The sequence below is a fragment of the Corythoichthys intestinalis genome, chromosome 8 (genome assembly GCF_030265065.1).
Source record: "Corythoichthys intestinalis isolate RoL2023-P3 chromosome 8, ASM3026506v1, whole genome shotgun sequence".
NCBI lineage: Eukaryota > Metazoa > Chordata > Actinopteri > Syngnathiformes > Syngnathidae > Corythoichthys > Corythoichthys intestinalis.
The window spans coordinates 19,641,234-19,665,311 of NC_080402.1; the positions used below are offsets into that span (position 1 = coordinate 19,641,234).

General features: G+C 40.0%; 1 protein-coding gene across 1 annotated transcript in view; it reads left to right on the top strand.

The window, feature by feature from the left end:
- Positions 1–11,912: 11,912 nt before the first annotated feature.
- The window catches only part of ugt8 (UDP glycosyltransferase 8), a 40,388-nt gene continuing 28,222 nt past the window's right edge, over positions 11,913–24,078 (top strand). The window contains exons 1-3 of the mRNA XM_057843637.1: positions 11,913–12,127; positions 17,892–18,724; positions 22,204–22,346. Of these exons, the coding sequence (XP_057699620.1) occupies positions 17,894–18,724; positions 22,204–22,346 (974 nt within the window). The 5' untranslated portion in view covers positions 11,913–12,127; positions 17,892–17,893. The remainder of the gene's footprint in view (positions 12,128–17,891; positions 18,725–22,203; positions 22,347–24,078) is intronic.

Here is a 24,078-nt window from a genome sequence, read left to right on the forward strand (position 1 = left end):
AGCTTAAAAATTAATGAATCGTAATTAATCGCAATCCAAACCATCTATAAAATATGCAATATTTTTCTGTAAATTATTGTTGGAATGGAAAGATAAGACAAGACGGATATATACATTCAACATACTGTACATAAGTACTGTATTTGTTTACTATAACAATAAATCAACAAGATGACATTAACATTGTTAACATTCTGTTAAAGCGATCATGGATAGAAAGACTTGTAGTTCTTAAAAGATAAATGTTAGTACAAGTTATAGAAATTTTATATTAAAACCCCTTAATGTTTTCGTTTTCATAAAATTTGTAAAATTTTCAAACAAAAAATAAACTAGTAGCTCTCCATTGTTGATGTCAATAGTTACACAATGCTCATAGTGCTGAGTCGCACCCAAGCGCCAGCAGAGGGCGACAAAAAACACAAGTAACAAATGGACATGACACTGCTGTCATTTTAATCTCTTTGAGCGGGGTATGTGCGTTAAATGCGTCAAATATTTTAACGTGATTAATTAAAAAAATTAAATAATTAATTTAAAAAATTAATCACCGCCCGTTAACGCGATAATTTTGACACCCCTACTTCTAATACATATACAGTACAGGCCAAAAGTTTGCCACACCTTCTGAATTGTGCTTTTTCTTTATTTTAATGACTATTTACATTGTAAATTCCCATTGAAGGTAATGAAACTATGAATGAACATGTGTGGAATTATGTACTTAGCAAATAAAGGTGAAATAACAAAAAAAAAAAGTGTAATATTCTAGTATCGTCAAAACAGCTACCCTTTGCTTTGATTACTTTTTTTGCACACTCTTGCCATTCTCTTGATGAAAAGGGAATCATTTAAAATGGTTTTTGATTTCACAGGCATGCTTTTGAGGGTGTTAATAATTGGAATTTATTGCTTTATCAGTGGAGTTGGGACCTTCATTTGTATTGCATTGAATGAGGTGTAGACGTGTGCCGATTGCCGGTTTCAAGGTATACCGTGGTATGAAAACGTCAAGGTTACAAAATCGCAAAGATTTTCTGTCATACCATTCCTACGGTCTTAGCTATCTTTCATGTCCCAAAAATGCATGAAGAAATCCCTTGCTTACAGCTGCAAGGCTCAACCCTCCCAAACCTGGTTGTTGCTCAGTGTCAGTAAATCAGCTGTGCTACACGAGGGCTGGAGGAGGTGAAACCCCTGAACTTTTTCCTCCATCAAAAACAACGAAATCACTGGTATGGGAATACTTCGGCTACACAAAAGTTACAGACGGCCCAGCTTAGAGGAAGAGGGCCAACCGAAATGTAAAACATGTTTGTGGAGGGTGGCTGCCGAGGAGGCAACACCTCCAATATGATTTATTTATACAAAATTAAAGGTTAGTAAGCAATGTCATGAACGTTTCCCACCAGCTACGAGAGTTAACTCCAGCGTGTTTAGTGTGTCTAGCGATGATAAAACGTGGTGTTTTTTTCCCCTCTGGCAACTGTGTGTTGAGAAAGACAGTGTGTATAATGTAAACATGATACGTGACATACACAGGTGGTTTTTGTGAAAAATAATTATTCTTGTTCTGATGGTAATAATGTTGAGCTGTGGCTTTAGGCTTACTTAAAGGACTGCCTTTATTTTAATTTTATTTAGAATATTTTGTTATTTCTTTAAATATATTTACTTCACATTATACTTATGTTCCAATTTGCTAGTATGTTTTGAAAAATAAAAATCCTGTTCAAAGGAAAAAAGTTTTTTTTTCTCAAACCCACATATCTCAAAATAACACATTTTAAAGCTGTAATTGCAATACCGTGATACTGTGTGTCCAAACCTTTGGCCTGTACTGTATATATAATACTTATATAATGAGTGTTTCACTTGCCTTACATAGTCAATGTGCTTTAAAAAAAAAAAAGGTATATCAGCCTCAAATATCAGCTTACAAAATCAGTTTTAGACATTGGCTGAATTTTATTTTTAAAAATCAGTATCGGCACCGGCCTTTGAATATCCCATATCGGTAGACCTCTGGTATCAAGCCACATATTCCAAAATGACAAAACTTGTAAAAGCGGGACTAATGTTTCTAGAATGCATTACAGGGCTCCCTTGCACAGATTACTAAGGCATTCGAAATGGCCTGTCTCGCATCTGAATGCGTGTGTTGGTGGGTGTGTACTGTGTGCTATGTAAATAGACATGCTTTGTGTGTTTTAAACCTCAGTGTCAATGTAAAAACAAATGAACTAAAGACTAAAGTCTTCCACTTTTTTTTCTCCATCTGATAAGAAACTGTTTGCAAGGGGGGAGGTGTTTGAGACACTGTCCTGATCTATGTGTGTAAAGTGTTGTATTTAGAAGAACTACAGTTACTGGCCACAGCATTAGGTGGCTGAAGAATCTAAGAAGAAAATCCTAATAAAACTATGGCTCCATTGCAAAAATACTACGGCTGTTCTGAACGATTGCTGTGCCCATAATCATTATTGGCTGATTTTTGTGGAAAAGTATGGTATAGATTAAGGGTGTCAACAATAATCAATGCGGCGATGCATCCCGATGCGGGGCATGGACGATTCAATTCGATGCGGGCAACAAGCCAAATCGATTCAGCGCATTTTAAAATATATAAGTACGTTCAAAAATCTTCCCTGCGCAATTCCGGTGATGCAATGGATTTGGTTTCCCCATTTGTATTATTATTCTCATGTTTAATTTTTTACACACCGCATAACTCTGGTCAAGTTTCCCAACAACCTCGTAGAAGCCAAAATGTCTCCAGATGTCTGCTTTTAATGTGTTAGGTGCATCAATAATCTTTCTCGCTCCCACTTTCTCCGCTTCAGCCATTGTTATGTTATGTCCTATCTCTTTGCTCTCTCGATTAGAACTTAGTTCGGGCCTAAAAAATCCAGCCCGACCCGGCCCCGTGTATTAAAGGCCGAGAGCCCGAAATTTTACGTTTTATTTGTAGGCTCGAGCCCGAACCCCCCCCCCCCCCCCCCCCCCCCGAAAATGTACGTTTCATTTGTAGGCCTTAGCCCGTTTTATTTGTGAGGACTCAGCAGGAGGAGCAAATGCTGGGATGCAATGCGTGGTTGGGTTTTGTGTGATCACAACTGGGAGGATGCCTATGTGCATAATGATAAATTAAAACCTGTCTTCTGTAACAAATTCTCCCAGATAAACAAGACTGTAAGATGCCTATTCAATAAACATTTATATCGTTTATATTTGTGTGTCTGTTCTATCAGGTGGATAGTTCATGCGTCATATCCTCGGCAAAATGCAATAGACATTTATTTCAATTTCTTCGAGTTGGCAGAAAAAAACGCAAGTTTTCTTAATGTTTAAATAGTCTACATATTTTTATTATAATTATAAATGCATTTACACAACGAAATAACGCTGGAAAGGTTTGTTAAATATATTTCTGTGTGGGATATTGTGCTCACTATACGCGCCTCTCTGACAAGGAGAGGAACAGCAGCATATTCAAAAATAAACTAAAATACTTTTAAATAACATTCTTTATTTTAATGACTCGCATCAGAACACACAAAAGAACAACCTGCCTTAAGGAGCATGAAACAAAATAATGATGTTTTAAGGAATACCACGAACTCCACGATGTCCTGCTTAGCACGAAGAGGTGCAGCCCTTGAAATAAATGATAATAACGATGTTTGACTAATTTCTTATAGACCAGTACAGTTTTTAAAATGCCTGCTCAGCGTCAATGTGCCAGTCTTTCTGCTCTCGTACGAGAGCAAAGCGCCACATTTGTTGCATTCAGCAAGGCCGACAGTTTTCTGTCAGTCAGGAAGTTGCAGCTGGTACAGAATGCTGCACCCAGAGTCCTCACAAATACAAGGAAGCTGGACCACATTACACCAGTTTTGAAATCGCTACACTGGCTTCCAGTAAGTCAAAGGATAGACTATAAAATACTACTGCTCGTCTACAAAACACTTAATGGCCTTGGACCAAAATACATGCTTGACTTGTTAGAGTCCTATGAGACATCTAGACCCCTAAGGTCGTCTGGAACCGGTCTTCTGCATGTTCCAAGAACAAGAACCAAGCAGGGTGAGGCAGCATTTAGTTATTATGCTCCTCACCTCTGGAACAAGTTACCCGAACGTCTGAAGTATGCTCAAACTGTTAGCTCTTTTAAATCAGGGCTAAAAACGCTTTTGTTTAGCACTGCATATCTATAACTGTCTATATATTTCAATCTACCTGCTTTCTATTCCTCTTGTTTTTATCTCCATTGCTGATTTCAATTATTATTATTAGTAGTAGTTTTTGTTTTATTTTTATTTTATTTATTTATTTTTATTCTGTGATTAAATGCGATCTTTTGTCTTCGTTTCTACGTTGTGTTGATTTAAATGTGATTTTTATGATCTTCATGTGATGTAAAGCACTTTGAATTGCCTTGTGTTGAATTGTGCTATATAAATAAATTTGCCTTGCCTTGCCTATCAATTTAAATCCTTTCCACACACCACTCGTGGATTGCCTTTTCAATCCCACCGTCTTTAGTTTGCTTTTCACCTCTTGCGGCTCTATATCGAAATTCAAAAAGGAAATACCAGGATGCAGCGTTGCAGACTCGCGGAGAGCGCCAAGAGCGGGTGGGGAAGATTAAAAGGAGGGCGGGGCCACAGCGTTCATGTGCGCAAACAAGCACTGGCTCATGTTTGTGATTACAAAAGCGCCTTCTCTCTGTTTTATCTAATTTATTTATTTTATAACAAGTATTCCTTAGTTTAACATCCGTACATTGTTTTAGTATACAAATATATATTTATTTAAAAAAACGTTAGCGAGAGTGAAGTCTGGCCCGATCTGACCTGACCCGAATGTAAATTGACATTTTGGGCCCGGGTCGGGTTCAGGTTCTGGCTCAAGATCTAGGCTCAACTGTAGAGGGAGCTACTTTACATTCAAATATCAATCAATTCCCTGGATTGTTATTGCGATAAAGATGCTGCTGCACTACAATATTTTCTTTGTCGTTTTCTTTCATATTTACTTGAATATTTTTATTGATGGGTCGTTGTGACTAAAATACAGTGACTGTTATTACTGATTTTGCACAGTTCAGATGTTGCACTGTGTGAAAGGCTGCTACTGTGTGTAAAAAAAGAGAAAGCACTAATTAAATGCTGTGATGTTTTTTTTATATATATATATATCTGAAAGTATACTATTTTCATCTGACTTCAACCAGGAGTGACACAAGAGCCAATAAAAATTTGTTTAATGTCTGACCGCTTGTGTTGCCTCATGATTCACGAAAAATATGCTTTGCTTTAGAATTTTAATGCATCCCAGGCTTTAATGCATCGTGATGCATTGCCGAATCGAACCGAATCGAATCGTGACCCTCTGAATCGAATCAAATCGTGGCCCTCCGAATCGTAATCGAATCGAATCGTGAGGGCAGTGCCGATGCACACCTCTAGTATAGATGATTGTGATTAAATGTCTTTATTGCCAATCCCAAACTGTTCAAAGGTGGCTACACTGGAGGCAGCCGCGTAGTGTCTCCTAGTCCCTTTGTTGACACAGCGCAGGCACGCAGCACTTTCAGACAAACGGCAACAATCACACACATGCACGCACACCCCAAACACATTGTAACATGGCTTTCTTTTATAAGAGTTTAGGTCACGTACTGGGCATATTTTGGAGATGTGAGAGTCCACTTGGTTGGGTGGTATCACATTCCTGATATGTCAGCTTAACTAACAGGGCCTTTTAATTGATGGAGTATATTACGTGCTTGTAGCCAAAAAATGCATCTCACATTGGTAATTGAATTATATTGAAAATAACAATGAATCCTGTCTCTTCCGTTGATATTGAGGTTCTAAATGTGATGAACGGCAAGCCGTTTGGGTGGATCTCAATCACAGACTCTGAGAACAGAAATAGCAAATACTGTAAGTTTGTATGTAATAAAAAGTAAAATAAAGGAAGCATGCCAAACAGTGCGTGAATTTAGGAAAGTAAGATACTACCGGAGAAGCATGAAGATGAGGGCACACACAGCGGTAAGCAAGTCAATCGTCTGACAAAGCTAAGACGCACGCGCGTCCTTAAAAACAGACGGTGTACTCCTTAATGCATCATAAAGAATTCAATTCAATTTTATTTGTATTTGGAAGTTCCGCAGAATTAACGGATCGAGGACGCAGGAGCGGGGGATCCAGGAACGCTCTTCAGGACCGTAACCGTCCCAGTCGCTCAGGTACTGCACCCCCCCCCCCCCGCCCCCTCTTTCTGGAATCGAGAATAGCCCGCACCATGTATACCGGCCCGCCATCGAGCACACGAGGAGGAAGAGGAGGCACTGGCGGAGGATTCAGTGGACAGGTGGAGACTGGCTTGAGCAGAGAGATGTAGAAAACTGGGTGAACCTTCATGGAGCGGAGCAGCTTCAGCCTGACTGACACTCGATTCACCACAGTGTCCACAGCAAAGGACCCACAAATCTAGGACCCTGCTTCCTAGAAGTTCCTGAAAGATTCAGATCTCGCGTAGACAGCCAAACCACTCCGTCTGATAGATTGGAGTAGGCCTTCTGTGGCGGTCAGCTATCCGACGGTTGCGGGTTGCCGTGCGGATCAATGCAGCCCTCGTGTCTGTCCAGACCCTGTGAGCCCTCCGGGGGTGGACCTGGACAGAGGGCACAATGATCTCTGCTTCTTGAGAAGGGAAAAGCGGAAGCTAGTACCCATATGCAGTCATGAATGGTGACCTCTCCGTGGCCGAACAAACAAGAGTGTTGTGCGCATACTCCACCCACGGGAGGTGTGATGACCAAGAGGAAGGATGCTGTTGACGGACACAACAAAGGGTGGCCTCCAGCTCTTGGTTGACACGTTCTGTTTGCCCATTGGACTGCGGATGGTATTCGGAAAAGCGGCTTGACGTGGCCCCTAATGCCTTGCAGATTGCTCCCCAAACTCGGGAGACAAACTGGGGACCTCTGTCAGAGATGAGATCAGAGGGAATGCCATGACTTTGAAAAACGTGTTTTACTAGCAACCCAGCAGTCTCCAGAGCAGAGGGCAATTTGGGGAGTGCGACGAAGTGTGCCATCTTTGAAAATCGGTCCACTACTGTCAAGATAACTGAATGACCCCGTGATCGGGGAAGGCCCGTAATGAAGTCCAGAGCCACATGGGACCAAGGCCGAGATGGAACGGGCAAGGGATGGAGCAAACCCGCTGGGGAACGGTGGCTTGCCTTGCTGCGAGCGCAGGTGGAACAGGCCGAGACATAGTCCATAACATCCTTGTGCATGCCTGGCCACCAAAACCTCTGGGCTCCGCCGGGCTCGTCTTCATAACGGTGGGGCTGCGGCAAATTTGGCTCTCGAAAAGACGTTGGAATGCTCATTGGTGAAAGAGCGGGCCGGTTGGGTGCGGCAGCAGCAGCCTCAGCCATACCGACCGAATGTGCAGGTGAGGTCAATTGTTCAATTCTAGTGGATAAAGTTCCAATCATTTCCACTAGTTCGCGCAAAGACTGCTCATGTTTACCGATCACGTGACCCTGAACAGCAAGTGCATGGCGAATGTCTTCTGAGTCTGAGAGATCCATGTGGTCGGACGATTCTGTGATGAACGGCAAGCCCTTTGGGTGGATCTCAATCACAGACTCAGAGAACAGAAATAGCAAATAAGTTAGTATTTACTTAAAGTAAAATAAAGGAAGTATGCCAAACAGTACGTGAATTTAAGAAAGTAGGATACTACTGGAGAATAGGGCTGTCCCAAATGACTAATTTCCTTCCGATTAGTCAGCCGACTATTTTTACGATTAGTTGACTAATCTAATTTTTTTTTTTTGTTTACTAATTTAATAATGAAATTTTTGTTGAAGTTTATTAATTCACAAAAAAACATTTTGGAACACCTAAATTCTTTATTAACGTATAAATAAATAACATAAGTATCAATAATAAATCACAAACAATGAGGTCAAATGCTGCTGGTGTTAACTAGTGCAAAAAAATGTAAACGGAAACATTGTGACTTCACCTTTTTAACAGGAGTCAAAACAATTCTTACTCTTTTTGTGGAATGTCTATATTGTTCTAAATGTTAAAATGAATTGCAATATCCTGGACAATCATTTCCAGATGAGTTCAGATGCTCTTTCTGGTGTGCATTCCACATTTTTGGGGGAGGGGAAAAACTTTTGTTTGTTTTAACCTGAAAATAGATAAGGCAGAGGGCACACTGAAATATTACAATAATTTTGAATGAAAGGCACACATAGTCATAGTAACACAAATTAAATATATACTAGTAGTATTAATTTTATAGTATACTACTGTATGTGTAGGGGTGCAACGGTACACAAAAATCTCGGTTCGGTACGTACCTCGGTTTTGAGGTCACGGTTCAGTTCATTTTCGGTACAGTAAGAAAACAAAATGCAAAATATAAATGTGCTAGTTGTGTATTACACACTTTGTGCTTTCAACAATAGGAACATTAGCCAATACAAAGCTAGAATTCTGCTCAAAAATAGAAAATACAATAATCTGAAATGTAGATATTTTGAAAAACAAAATAAAAATGAATAACATTGGCTCACTTTTTCTTGAAACAAATATCTGATATGCAAAATTGAACAGTTGCAACACTGAACAGTTTCAAGTTTCTCATATTAACTTCCAAATTTCTCATATTAACTTTATGACCACAGCCTCGAAAAATAACGGTTACATTTAGGGCTGTCAAACGATTAAAAATTTTAATCGAGTTAATTAAAAATTAATCGCAATTCAAACCATCTCTAAGCCATATTTTTCTGTAAATTATTTTTGGAATGGAAAGATAAGACACAAGACGGATATATACATTCAACATACTGCACACAAGTACCGTATTTGTTGATTATAACAATAAATTTACAAGATGGCATGAACATTAACATTCTTTCTGTTGAAGACATTTTCTTTTTCTCTGCAAAAACAAACACAAAACAGCCTTAGAACAGTAACAAAAAAAGTATTATTTATAATGTGTGCAAAGTATGTGTAGTGTACACATAAATGTGGCCCTCTTCTCTACTCATCCTCTAGCCAGTTGCCGAGGCAAACCAACTTATTTACATTTTCTGAGAGTTGTTCAATCTATATTCTTTTTTAATTTGAATTCCCCACCCAGAGGGCCAACCTGCTTTTCTTCCATGTTTACATTTAACCGTTACCCACGCTGCTCACTGCACTTTTGAGTGGTGCGACGGCCCTGGCCGTTTAATTGTTATCTTTTTTGAGACTGTCAGTCAGCTGATCGTCATGTCCGCCAGCTGGCTGCCTCCCCTCCCAACGTGAAGTACTCTGATTGACGCCGGACGGGAAGACGACGTCGCCGCCGCTGATGGGCCACCCGAGGAAGGGTGCCAACTTCAAAAACTAGCCGCTGTCAACACTCTGAGAGTTCGCATTTGACAGCATACGTGCCGCGTACCTCCTCTCCTCGCCAGCTGTTTGCTCGCCATTCATTGTGTCACTGCGCATTTCATCGCTACTTTGTTACACTTCTGTTTTTTTGGTGAGGTCTTTTGTGTTCATTCATTATTGGATCGTTTTTGTTCACCACTGTAAATAAGAGCACCGTAACAATAGGCGTAAACTGCCGTCTTTTTGTTATTTCCTTTTTACGATCAGGGTTTACTTAGCGGGTGGGGTTTAAGTGTAGTTTCATTTTGTTTGATGTTTTGGCCTGGGCTTACGGTGAAGCCAGCTTCTTCCGCATTTTGTATATTTTATTCATTGCGAATTCGACTTGTGTGAATAAATTTGTGTCCACTTGCAACTTGTGTGTGTGGCTCGTTTTATGTTACGCCCTTAGCGAGCCGTCCGTGGGACGTAACAGTGGGATTATGGGATGCATGAGCGGGTCATTTCGCGCTTGCATTAAATGCATCAAATATTTTAACGTGATTAATTCAAAAAATTAATTACCGCCCGTTAAGGCGCTAAATTTGACAGCACTAGATTACGTCAGAAACCCGTTCGGTATGCCTCCATTCCGAACCGAACACCACGTACCGAAACGGTTCAATACAAATACATGGACCGTTACACTCCTATATACAGTATGTATATATACACAATAATACTTTATAATATAAGGTAACTAACATTTGTGCTGTCATGGATTATAGTAAGCAGGCCAGTGCTGTGTTTCCATATAAATTTTTATTTTATATATATATAAATATATATACTCCGGTTCTACTTCTCTCCTTATCCTTCTCGACCTCTCTGCTGCTTTTGATACTGTTGATCATCACATCCTCCTTCACCGCCTCCAACATGATATAGGTATCTCTGGCACTGCCCTTCAATGGTTTAATTCATACCTCACGGGAAGGACCGAGTTTGTAGCCCCTGGGGGATGCTAAATCCCGCCCTAACACTGTTATCTGCGGAGTCCCCCAGGGCTCTGTGCTCGGTCCAACCCTCTTCACCATTTACATGCTACCCCTCGGTCGTGTCGTCAGCAGGCATGGAATACAATTCCATTGTTATGCTGACGACACACAACTATATTTCAAGGTCACTCCATCCTCCACCTCCTCCTCCTCCATTTCTCAACTTGACTCCTGCCTGGAGGAGATAAAGGCTTGGATGAGTGAGAACTTCCTGCAGCTGAACATTTCCAAAACAGAAGCTATTCACATTGGTACTCCTCACCAGCTCCGTTCCGCCCCCATTTCCTCAGTGTCCTTTTTCGGCCACAAATTTTCCTTCTCCTCTTCTGTTACTAATTTGGGAGTCAGGTGTGCCCCCCCCCATCTTAGCTTTAACAATTATATAAATTACATTAGCAAAACCTCCTTCTTTCACCTCCGCAATATTGCCAAACTCCGGCCATCTCTCTCCAGTCCTGTTGCAGAGAGACTTGTCCATGCCTTTCTCTCCTCCAGGTTGGACTACTGTAATGCACTCCTCATCAGGATCCCTGGCAAGCGCCTACAAATGCTCCAGTACGTCCAAAACAGCGCTGCCAGGGTCCTCATGAGGGTGCGTAAACACGAGCACATCACCCCCATCCTCCACACCCTACACCGGCTCCCTGTTCACCTCCGTATTGAATTCAAAATCCTCCTTCACACCCATCACTGTCTACACGGTGTAGCCCCCACCTACCTCACCGAACTCCTCACACCAAACACTTCAGCCAGAACCCGGTCAGGCCAACTGCACCGTCTACTCCTGCCCAGGACTCGGCTCAAGACTATGGGCGACAGGGCCTTTGCAGCAGCTGCTCCACATCTATGGAACACCCTCCCAGACCACCTCAGAGCCCCGCAGTTATTTAAAACTCATACAATGTGATTTTCTTTTTTTTTTTTTTTTTTTTTTTTGTATTAGATTCCGTCCCTCACAGTTGAAGAGAACTTATGATACAAATTACAGACCTCTACATGCTTTGCAAGTGGGAAAATCAGCAAAATCGGCAGTGTATCAAATACTTGCTCTCCCCACTGTATAAGTCTAAACGTAATAAAAAATAATTACATATATATCATTATAACCTATAAATCATTATAAAATGCAAATAAGGTTGCTTAAAAGTTGGTGGGGACAATTTGAACATCCTGAAAAGTTGGTAGTGTTATGTCCCAAATGTCCCTATATGCAAACCTACGCCCTTGGGTGTATCTCATGCTTGGTCACGGTTATTATGGTCTGTCATAAATGAGTTGTACAGAGCAGGTAGTCCCGTATTGCTCTCCAAAATGCTGACACCATAAACACCAAGGACGCACCTGTAGGCTGTTACACAAACCAATAGGCGCAGTTACCTCATTGTTGTTCTCCTTCCTCATCCAAGCACCGCGGGCCGTTCTCAACCACTCCCCGTCTTTCCAGCTCTCCATGGGTCGGGACTCGAAACTAGTCCCGCCTTCGACTTGCAGTTAGTTGAATACCCTCTAATCGTCGTCCTCCAAACCCGGATAACCATTTGTCAACACTCATGAGCTGCACTCCTGATATCACTTTTAGGCTCCTAAATTGAATTAACCCAAAGAAAACAGAACCAGCAGCGGCTTCTTTACTACACCGGAAATACATTCAAATCACAAGGTAGGACCTGAGACCTAATTGCTGAGAGGTATCGCGCAAGGTAACTTTCCCCCATCCTTTGTTTTCTCTAGACAGCCACCAACAAAATGGACTTGGTAGTTATTCAAATTAAACGTTATATAGTGTCACTAGTTGTTTTGTCACGAAAACAGTCGCTCACTCCAAACCCTCGGAGGTACAGGTGTACGTAACCAAGTGACCGTGTTGCGTTAAGGCCACTCCTGCACAATGGTATTTTCAATGATGCGTGAAATCTCATAAGAATGGTGCTTTTCCTACGATATTGCCTTAATAAAATGTTGTTTTTATGAGTTTATTTAACTGTTTCTATATTGTTCGTTTCCAGTATATTTTTTAAACACGACCTAGTCACATTTGGCCCTTTGTGAACCCGCCTGTTTTCATGTGAAACTAATAGTATTCAGTTTTACCAGTTTTAGCAGTTCGACTTAACTGTTATTTAAATTGTCGTACATGATTGATTATAGGAATTTTCAAATCTGTATGTTCGATATTTTCACTTTCCACTGTTCTAGAAAAGCCAAATTTTAATGTCTTCACATAAACATCCAATGTTTCATTTGCCTGAATGCAGCACCAGTCGTAAAAACAGCCACTGATTTGGTATAAAAGTAAAGACGCTTCCCTGATAAGTAGGATGACAAAGTGTCTCAAAACTTTTGACTGTGAGGCCATATAAATAATAGTAATAATTATACATTTAATTTGAAGGCGTCTTTCTGGCACTCAAGGTCGCCGTACAATCCTTTAAAAAACAATTAAAGACAAAAAAAAAAAAAACCTGCAAAAATTATTAAGCATAAAACGTTTTAAACAATAAAAATACTAATAGATAAAAATAATTAGCAAAGAACCAGAGCACAAAGAAATGAGGGATTATTATGGATAGGCGAGTCTGAACAGGTGAGTTTTGAGTTTAAAAGGGGGAGTGAGTCAAATCCAGAGGCGTCGCGTCCCATTAGGCAAACCAGGCAATTGCCTAGGGACCCCAGCCAGCAGGGGCCCCCAGAGGGCCAACAGATTTAGTACACACAGCTTTACTGAAAGCCTTGTGTCTGAGTTCCATGATGGGGCACCTTCACTCGCTCTACCCCCCCCCCCCCCCCCTCACGTGACTCAGAGTGAGAGTGAGCGGCGATTTGGCTTTTTTTGATTGGCGTTTATCCAAAATGAAGAGAAGTTATCCTTCTGGAAGTGACAAAAGAAAGAAAAAAAAGCAGAAGAGGAGAAAAGGAAGCAAGACAGCGGTGAGTGTATTATTTTACTGTAGTTTTATGTCCTAATGTAGTAGAAGCCGGGCACTTTGAGTGTCCTAAAAAGCGCTCTATGAGACCAAGGCGTTATTATACTTTTATTAAATATGCTATTGCTCCAAGTCCAACTGTCCCCCTTACTTGCACACGTTCGAAGGGCCCCATGTTGCTTGTTGCCTGGGGCCCCCGGAGACCCTTGCTACGCCTCTGGTCAAATCACATTATATATAAAACTAGATGGGTCCCTAGTAAGCAGGATGAGAAAGTGTCTCAAAACTTTTGACTGAGAGGCCATATAAATTACATTATATACGGCCGTCATCATTTGTTGCCATTTCGTGTCAGTGCCATTCCAAATACATCATGGCGCGTGTACAATGAAAGAGCTATATATAGCTGTTTTCTACCAATTTTCAAACGGCTTGGGTCTTCATAAATGTAAGTGATACAGTAAATTAAATATATTTTTTCAACATCAGCCTGAATCTTAACCATGTAAACATGGTTCGTTATGAAACAAACTGTTTGAAAACCGTCAAAATTTCACGAGGCAGGAGTATTATTGTGGAGAAAATCTTAGGTTCTTTGAAAAAGTCTGCCAGACAAGTTCACTGTTTTAAGATGGCAGCTGGCTACTCACGCCGCTGACTCAGACTTTTTGCATCTAGATGTCTATACGTGTCATAAACTCATATGTATCTATGGGTACATACTACAAGTATGCAATTAATGAGAAACGAAGCTGACTGAAAATCCTCAATACAAACAGAGTACTGTATCATGGTTTTGTTTTAGAATTGTTATATTCTGTATCTGTCGGCATTGACTTTTGGTTAGCTACCATGGAACAGCCATCTATATATACGTAATTGCCTAATTAACTGACATTGACAGAAATAAATAACAAATCTATTTTAACTGAGATGGCTGGCATTAAATGACCATGGGTCTGTGCCATTGACAGCGATAGACGTCCAATCCATTTGGACTGGGAGGGCTGGCAGTAATAATTAATTTATTAAATAAGATTCAAGCTGTTTGAACGGTAGAAAGGTTGTTGTATGTGGTAATATGCTATAGTTACTACATGGCCTATGTAGAACCAGTGCATTTTTAGAGCAGGTCTGGTTTGTCTATCACCATTAGTTGCAGCCAGTAAATTCTTGTAGATAGATACCATTCTGAAAATAATTGCATGCACTTCATTGAATGTTAGTTAACTTTTGTTCAGTCCCTTGCAATTGGCTGGTTAAGGCAGGTGTATTATTTTGTTAAGGGCAATCGACTACTGTTTTGTTAGTGTAGTTGGCATTTACTAATGAAGCAAAATAGCTTGTCAGACCAGTTCATGTGTAAGTTGATGGTTAGCAAGATACTATTAGGGCTTGTAGTCATGAATTACTGTAATGTAATAAATGAAACTATAAATTGCGTTCATTGCCAAGATAGTTATTTCTAGCTCTTTGTTTTCTATCGTTGGGCTAAGATGAGGCAATGTTGACACTGAGTGTGTAAAGACATGAGGGAATTTAGCATGTTGCTTATATAAACAGGTCCGTTTGCATGTGACTCAGCAAAAGAATTGCAAGTGACGTTTTCCCCTTTCAAATTCTATTTTGGCAGTTTTCTCTTTCAATTAAATTTTTACTCAAATTCTTTGGCAGTCTAAAACACCTGTGACTTTTTGAGTTATTCAAAGAATTTGACTTTATCGGACTTAATTTATTCAAGCTATCAAATATTTTAGCACAGTAGGAAAGGAGCACGCAATTTGGCTTTGTTATCAGTTTTACTTGTGATATGCTGAAACTGCCATTTCAGGCTATCTAGAATGAGCCACATTCATTCATTCATTCATTTATTCATTCATCTTTGGGAATGACTTATCCTCTTAGTCCTGGAAGTAAAGGCCTCTCAATAGAACTCACTGGGATAATCAGCATATACAGTTTACTGTACATTGAAAAGACTGCCAATGTTGGCCTGAATCTACAAAATATGAGCTGAGTGGTATTAGAATATAACATGATCATTTATATGAATGCCATTTACAGCAAAATGTTATCTTTGTTGATGCCTGCTTATTAGTTCATTGTTTGCCCCACTTTCCAGCATATACCCCAAGTTGAATCAAAAACTGGTAGAACTTGAACTACAGTGTTTATGCTCCCAAGCTCTCCTCTTCTTCTTTTCTTACGTTGCAATTTTCAAAACACATCTCATGCGTCTGCCACGCTCTCTAACAAAGCTTTGTACCACGAAACTACGTTTGTAAAAAAAAAAAAAATTAAAAAAAATCATTCGTAAGAGAGCAGAATGAACTTGAAAAGCATGTTGGTCAGTAGACTTTGACCTCACCTACCTCAACTATCTTCTGTCAACTACCATTTATAAATAATATTGGATTTGCCTTAAAACTGTAAGTTAATTTTCTAAAATTCATTATTTTTTTTAACAATGTCTTTTTGTAAGAAAGATCAATCAGGAAAGGAAATTTTGACAGCCATTTTTGTTTTGTTGTCTTTGTCAATCTTTAAACTCTGTATGTTGTTTGCTTTTACCTTCATCAAAAAACAAAACTGGTGAAACTTTAGCAAAATTGGGATTTGATTCATTCTCTCCAGTGACAGCTTTCTGACTTTGGCTAACTTGGAGTAATTTATGAAGTATTCTAGACATGCAATATGTTTTTAAAATGAAAAGCTATAGGTATAATGAGAACCATTTAAAGTGGCACAAGCAAGTTTAATTTTCTGATACTACAGGCTAGGAACATTTCGAGGCATATCAAGTTTAGATGCAGGCTTGTGCCATGCATAATGCTATTGTAACAATTACGTTTTTGCTAATGACAAATTAGGAACTTGGAAGTTTGTAATTTTTTTACATTAGGTTTAACCTTCAAGTTAGCGTGGGGTTAATTAGTCGATGGAGTTGATTTAAAAAAATTCTGTGTAGTTAGTTAGTTATTAGTTTCAGGGTTCCTGAGTGGCTAAGCTAGCGCGAGTCACTGAGCCCGTCCTAGCATGCCAATAAAACAACATATGTATGCATGAAAATCACAGATGACCCATGCAATCAATAGTGTTGGCAATGTTTTCAGGATGAAGGTATTAAAACCTACCATTGCATGTCAATAACTGTAGTATGAACTGCAAGATTTGTAATCTAGCAGCTCTGTAGGTAACAGGCTGCAGAGAGAGGAGTGACATCTTTTCCATCAGTGTGTTTGTCGTAGCCAGCAGTAAGTATCCACAGTTTGTATTGTTCCTCATTCTTTATAGGGAATTTGTGGAAACTGTCATTTGCCCATTTCTTCTGTCTGTTTCCACAGCTTCTAAATGCACATTTCACTATGTTGCCGTTCTTCAGTCAAGACTCCGTAGACTGATACTGCATTCGAGGAAGGTGGGAAATCGGACTTTTCCAACCTCCGACCAGGAAAAATATCATTGGAACGCTACTCAAACTGGGATGGCCAAGTCGTGAAGTCAGGGGAAAAGAAGTACCCTGACTCCACGAGTTGCTTCAATCAGACGTCACTCAACAAAATTCGCTGCCTGTCGAAACGCAGTCGGTCAATAGTAAAACTAAAGGCAGTTTACAGTGTGGTCTATTTACCTTAGCCGTCATTTTTCCTCCACTATTTGATCGCTTACGAGAAGGCAGGTTTGCTGGAGGTCAACATGTCTTTTGATGGCCAAAATAAAAAACGCTTGGAACGCTTTGAGGTCGCAACTGTTACTATCCGAGTGCGATAAGTCAGACTTCCCACATTCCTGGAATGCAGCATTAGCACGAGTGGCTGAAGCACTCTTTTCTATTGTGGTTGCATTACACATCTAAAAAAAAAAAATAGTCCCGCAGAAATAAATAAATTGCGGCAGTTTGTTGTAACATTGTTTTGGCTGCATGGGTATTTTGAACAACGATCTGCATTTTGAATTTATTTGAGTATGTTAGATCTGTTAGTATTGTTTTTTTACTGGCATGCTAGGAAGGGACCATTGATTCGCACTAGCTTAGCCACTCCGGAGCCCTCAAATTGATAAATAACAAACTGCATGGAATTTGATGAAATCAACTCCACTGACTAATTTAAACGCCGCTAACTCGAAGATTAAACCTAATTTAAAAAAATTCGGACCTTCTGATTTAATGTGTTGCATGGTTCTGGCCTGTGCAACACCCACTACTGGTGGTATGTTAATTTTTATGCAATGATAATGAATATATACTTGATAATATTCTTAAAATCAAACACAAAGTCATATTCATATTTTTCTTTTTTAGCTGTATTTTTGAGAATGATAATAGATGTTTCTGATGCCTACGCAGAGGGTGAATACATGAATGAGAGGATTCAGTGAAAAGGTTGCAAAGGTTAAATAAGTCAGGATATAAACAAAAAAATACAGGTCATGCAATTCCAAATATGTACAGCAAACTTAATGAGTTCTGTTTTCATATGAATGTCTTTATCATTTTAGCCATGTTCCTGCATTCATCTTTACTCCTCCTCCTTGGGCTCATCACGTGGCATCTGAGCGCATCATGGGCTGCTAAAATCCTTGTGGTCCCACCAACCTTGTTTGAATCACATATGTATATCTTCAAGACATTGGCTACCTCTTTGCATCAGAGTGGCCATGAGGTCCATTTCCTGGTCTCAGAGGGTCGTGAAGTACTCCCTTCCCTTAATTATAAACTACAGCGCTACCCGGGCGTTTTCAACACCAGCACAGCTGAAAGTTTCCTGCAGTCCAAAGTTGGCAACATTTTTTCGGGTCGCCTCACATTTCTGGAGCTTTTTGACATTCTTGAACACTACTGTCAGAACTGTGACGCTATAGTTGGCAATACAGAGGTTATGGCTCGCCTCAAGCAGGCCAAATTTGACCTCCTGCTGGTGGACCCCAATGAAATGTGTGGATTTGTACTTGCGCATATTCTGGGATTAAAATACGCCGTGGTCAGCACAGGTTTGTGGTACCCTATAGAGGTGGGTGCCCCAACCCCACTCTCATATGTGCCTGTGTTCAACTCATTACTGACTGACCGGATGTCACTGTTCCAAAGGATCTCCAACACAGCTGTCTATCTCTTGGAGAACTTTGGAGTTCATTTTATTGTGATGCCCAAGTATGATCGTATCATGAGGAAACATGGAATAAAGCCGCAGGTAGCTATGACTGAGCTGGTGCGAGGCAGCCAAATGTGGATGTTGTGCACTGACTTGGCGCTGGAGTTCCCCAGGCCCACCCTACCACACGTGGTATACATTGGAGGGATTCTCACCAAACCAGCAAACCCGCTTTCAAAGGTGAGTTCTCAAACAAATGAAAAAGTACTGTATTGGATTAATACTGTAGGCCAGGGGTGTCCAAACGTTTTGCACAGGGGGCCAGATTTAGTGTGGTAAAAATTTGGGGGGCCGACCTTGGCTGACGTCCTTTACGTAGAACGATATATTTAAGCAAATTTTAGCAAGCCATTCTGTGTGTCACATTTGCTTCATTATTATTTTTAATAATTTCAACAATCTCGCAACTAGCCTTTGTGGCATTCTCCTTCGACTCTCGGGCTCTTGCAAAATACTGCTGCTGTAAAATTAAACTAGCTTCAAGTTGCTTCAATTCCTTGCTACGCATCTTCCCTGTAATCTTGTTGTACATGTCAGCGTGTCCTGTTTGGTAATAATATCGCCTCACGTTGAATTCTTTAAAAACAGCGACTGTCTCTTTGCAAATGAGGCAGACACAGTTGTTGCGTATTTTAGTGAAGAAATTGTCCAATTTTCACCTATCCTTGAAGGGTCGGCCGTCGCAGTCAACTTTCTTTTTTTTTGTTGATTGTCGCCATTTTAGAAAATTGGGAGTAAAGGGTCACAGGGGGTAATGTTGCTTAGAGTACTGCTCCCTTTTAGTGGGTAAATGAGGAGCAACATTTAGTGTGTAAGCTACTTCATATGCTGGTAGCAGTACTGCTGACCAATTTATTAAGTCTTTGTGCGGGCCAGACGTTATTGATTTTATGACAGAGGCTGGGGGCCGGATGACATTTGACCACGGGCCGCATTTAGCCCCCGGGCCGGATTTTGGACATGTCTGCTGCAGGCTGACACTCGTGCCAATACTTAAGTAAGAAGTTTACCCTGTGTTGCATTTGTCATTTTAACAACGAGAAATGATACTGACGTTTACCTATGGACATGTGTGTAATAAATCATCAATCAATCAAAGTCATCAGGTTGTTGACTGCTTGCTACCCATTCATCTAAACACACCTCTACTTGTGATTGATGCTTCTTCATACTAGTAGGCTATCTGTCATGCAAGCAGAGCTGACACGAAATGTGTGGCACTTTTCGTTCTTCGTGTTGATGCATCTTTATGGCTGTATTGACGTTTGATGGTACCAAGCTAGAAATTGCAAAAAAAAAAAATCAACATGTTATCTTGACTTGGCTTGCTGTATATTCAAATCTTTCTACTTTGAAACGTGTTATGAATGTTTTACTGGTATTTGCGTCTGACTTTCTTTATGACTTTTTGTTACTATAACTTGTTCTCAAGATAGCCTGTGGATGGCTTTGGCTTGAATGGACATAGTGGCTACTCTTATGAGCAAGAAGAGACTCATAGAAAGCTAAGAGGGTGCTCATTTGGACAAAGATGGTGCGGGTTGTTGGTATCTTCTGCGTGGAGGTTTTGGAATGACTCTCTAGCCAACAGGGAGCATTGTGTCCTAATATGTGAGGGAGTTAGAATGCAAGCATAGGGAGAACAAGGCCATTGTTCTTGGCAGAGGCCAGGAGACACTGAGACTTTCTATGGGGTCACTGTGGCTTCCTTGTAGGGACAGCCGGGCTGCACTGCTTGGACACAGAGCCCAGTGTTGCCGTTGCAGTTGCTCCGTGCCAGGGCCAGTTTTGGCTACCACAGCTGGACCATTTACCTCCGTTTGTTGGATACGGAACAGTCAAACATGGCTCCTCAGTTATCTCTTCTTGACCAGAGAACAGTGTCACTATCCTGTTAACATATTGTAATGACAGAGATATACAGCTAAGTATCTTATCAGATTGCTGTCTCCTGTTGATGCTACAGTATAATATTCTGTCGCTAGCTAGATAAGGGGTGTGACAAAATATCGAAATGGTGATAAATCGTGATACTTTGCATCCCAAAAGGTTATCGATACACTCATGCCAAGAATCGAGATATCGTTTTAAAAAGGTGTCAATGTAATGAAAATAAGGAACCAACAAGATGCTACCAAAATCTTCCACTATAATAGTGTCTCAGTTAACTCTGTGGCTGCCATTGACGACGCTCGACGCCCAATCCATTAAGACTGGGAAGAGCGAATGAGGGTCCATTCATCCAAAGCCAGATTTTTGGGGCATTTACAGGTCACTTTCTGTTTTTTTTCGGGCATTTATAGGTCACTTCCTGTTGAGTTTGAGTCCCTGCCTATTCATTTGGGACACTCCCGGATCACTCCCTGTTCTGTAACCTAAAATGAACAGGAAGTGACTGAAAATCAATAGGTAATGACCTTAAATGACCCAAAATTACCTTGTTGCCAGGCACTGGCTGCCACTGACAACCATAGAAGTGGGAGGGGCCCTTTTGAAGTGGGAGGGGTTCATTTGCTGCCACCCTCCCAGTTCAAATTGCAGAAGGTTGAAGATAGCTTATTTTCTGTTTATTAGTTGTTTTGTAGAATATCCTAGAATGATTTCCTGACCAATGTATCGATAATCGTTGTATCGCCTCATTGTGATATCAACGTTATCGTGAGCTTTATATCGCAAATCGTATCGTATCATGAGGTACCGAGCGGTTTCCACCACTAAGTTGGATACAGCAACATTGTTTTTGTTGTTTGCAGGCATGTCTCGTCGTGAAATATCAGCATGGTGTATCCAACATCTTAACCATATTTTAGGACATGGCTTCAGGAGTCACTCAGACTAGATAAATACAGTATTTGCAAGTCTACATTATACGTATGTCCTTAAGTGTTAGTTCACTGGGGGGCACATGAGTTCAACGTCTGTTAATACATTCCATAAATTTTAGGTTAGTATTGACTTTTAATGTCATTTTATACATTTTTTTTGCCTAATAGTGAGTTGTTCTACTTCGTTGCTTTAATACAAAATGGTCCTTTTGTAATTAACTCTTTAGTTAGCTTGAATATCGTTAAAAGAATATATAGCCCTACTTTAAAGATGGAAATAGCAGATAAATTCTTTAATATAGCAGCCTTCAAACCAGTGGCCAGCGTCTTACCTTTACGAGTTTATACCTAGATGGTTCTTGGTTGTTAAGATTTATTTTATTGACTTGTGTCCCTTCTACATCATTAGGATGAAATTTTAACACAATTTTAAAGGGTTTTTATGACACTAGAGCTCATTAAATCATATAAGTGAGATAAACCTCACGTAAATCAACACTGTAATCTTTATTGCTAATACTATAACACCTTAAAGCAATAAATGTCTATGGCAGGAGTGTTTGGAGTAAATGGGTTGTCTTGCTCATTTGGATTGAAAACAGTATAGTCACTCGTTTCCCCAAATATAATTTACACGTAATATCATGCAGAGCAGCAATAGGTCAGCCATGGCAGCTTTATTCATATAGCACAATTCAAACACAATGTGCTTTGGATTAAAAGTGGAACATTTAAAAGCATAAAAATAACAAATTACAAATTGAGCAGTGTGTTTTATACTGAATGAAATGTTGACGATTAAGTTATCTTTTCTAACATGATATATTCCCACAGGAATTTGAGCTATGGGCCAATAATACAGCAGAGAACGGCTTTGTCGTGGTGTCCTTCGGCGCTGGGGTGAAGTACCTTTCGAATGACATTGCACATAAACTGGCAGGAGCGCTTGCTAGGCTTCCACAGCAAGTAATCTGGAGGTAAAGTACCCTTTTTGTCCTTCAGGAATTTTTGACATGGATAATTCATTCATTCAATCATTCATTCATTCATTCATTCATCTTCTGAACCGCTTATTCTCACAAGGGTTGTGGGGGAATTTACATTCGTAAATTCAGTATCCTGACATTTTTCCGTAATTGGTTCCTAACACCTTTGGATTACAAAAGGCTCTTGTGTTTTGATTGTAATTTGGTACTCTTACATATTGACTTTATTACTTGTTTCCTCTTTTTAATTAAAACTGTTCGGCTAGGTGGTTAGCACATCCGCCTCACATATTGTGGTTTTGTATCTGGGCTCTGGCCCTCCTGTGTGCGATTCGCATGCTAGCGTTGTTTCTTTTTCTGTTCTGTTTTCATTATTTCCCATTTTTCAAAAAAATGCAGGTTTGGTGAAGTGACAACACTATGCGAACATACTGTAGGGATTCACTTCACCAAAGCTGACCTCAACACTTATTCAAATTCATACTGATATAGTAATGCGATTAAAATGCAATTTTAAAATTATGAAATCTGCAATTAGCTATGGGGTAGACTTTTGCTCCATTTCTGACGGTCTGTAGGCTTTTTCAGAAAAAAAAAATCCTGTCTAGATAAGTGGCGTGCTTACAAAGTAAAGTATCATTTTTAAATTTCATGTTTCTTGTTTGATTGAATTTTGACAGTCGCTTGATTTTCCTGGGCCTTGCAATGGCGCCACCAGGGGGTGGCCAGGGGTGGCCACAGCCCCCCCTATAAATTTTTGGGCCACCCTACTGGCCACCCCACTGGCCAGTATAACAGTGGCGCGAGAATTAGGGTGTTAAGGGTGCTGCAGCACCCCGTGGTGTTGGGGAGAAAAAAAGTGTTTTGGTAGAACTTTTTGGGGTGGAAATAATAAATAGATAAATAAAACATATTCAACCTATAATGTATTTAACTTTGGTGATTAAATAAATAAAAGTTATGAAAAAAAGTTTTTTCTTTTTTTTAATAACATGGTCACTACCTGACACGTTGCTTGCTACCCAGTCACGTTGAATAAGGCGCTATTTGTGAAAAGGGGCATTAAACCAAGGCATAGACTTCATAATGTATTGACGGGACGCGGGGCACAGGGTCGATAATTAGGGGGCCTGCATTTTTGGCGAGGTCGTCAAATCTGACCGAGTGGAATCACAGGCAAACAGCTTTTTTCAATGAAAATTCTTGTGAATAAATGCTTAAATCCCCAAATTCTTTATAGATATGAACGTAAAACAGTCTCGATTCTTTGTTAAAAGCAACAAAAAACAAAAACAAAAACGGGCACTTAGCATTTATTTTACGTAAATATGTCGAAGTACAATCCTAGTCTGTTAGTAAATGTAGCTAGCGGCCGCCTAATGTAAACAAAGCTTTTCCGATGAAAATTCTTGTGAATAAATGCTTAAATCCCTGAATTCTTTATAGATATGGACGTAAACCAGTCTCGATTCTTGGTTAAAAGAAAAAAAAACTGTGCAACTAGCATTTATTTTATGTAAATATGTCGAAGTACAATGCTAGTCTGTTTGTGAATGTAGCTAGAGGCCGCCTTATGTAAACAGAGCTTTTCCAGTGAAAATTCTTGTGAATAAATGCTTAAATCCCCGAATTCTTTATAGATGTGGACGTAAACCAGTCTCGTTTCTTGGTTAAAAGCAATTTAAAAAAAAAAGTGCAGTTATTATTTATTTTATTTTACGTA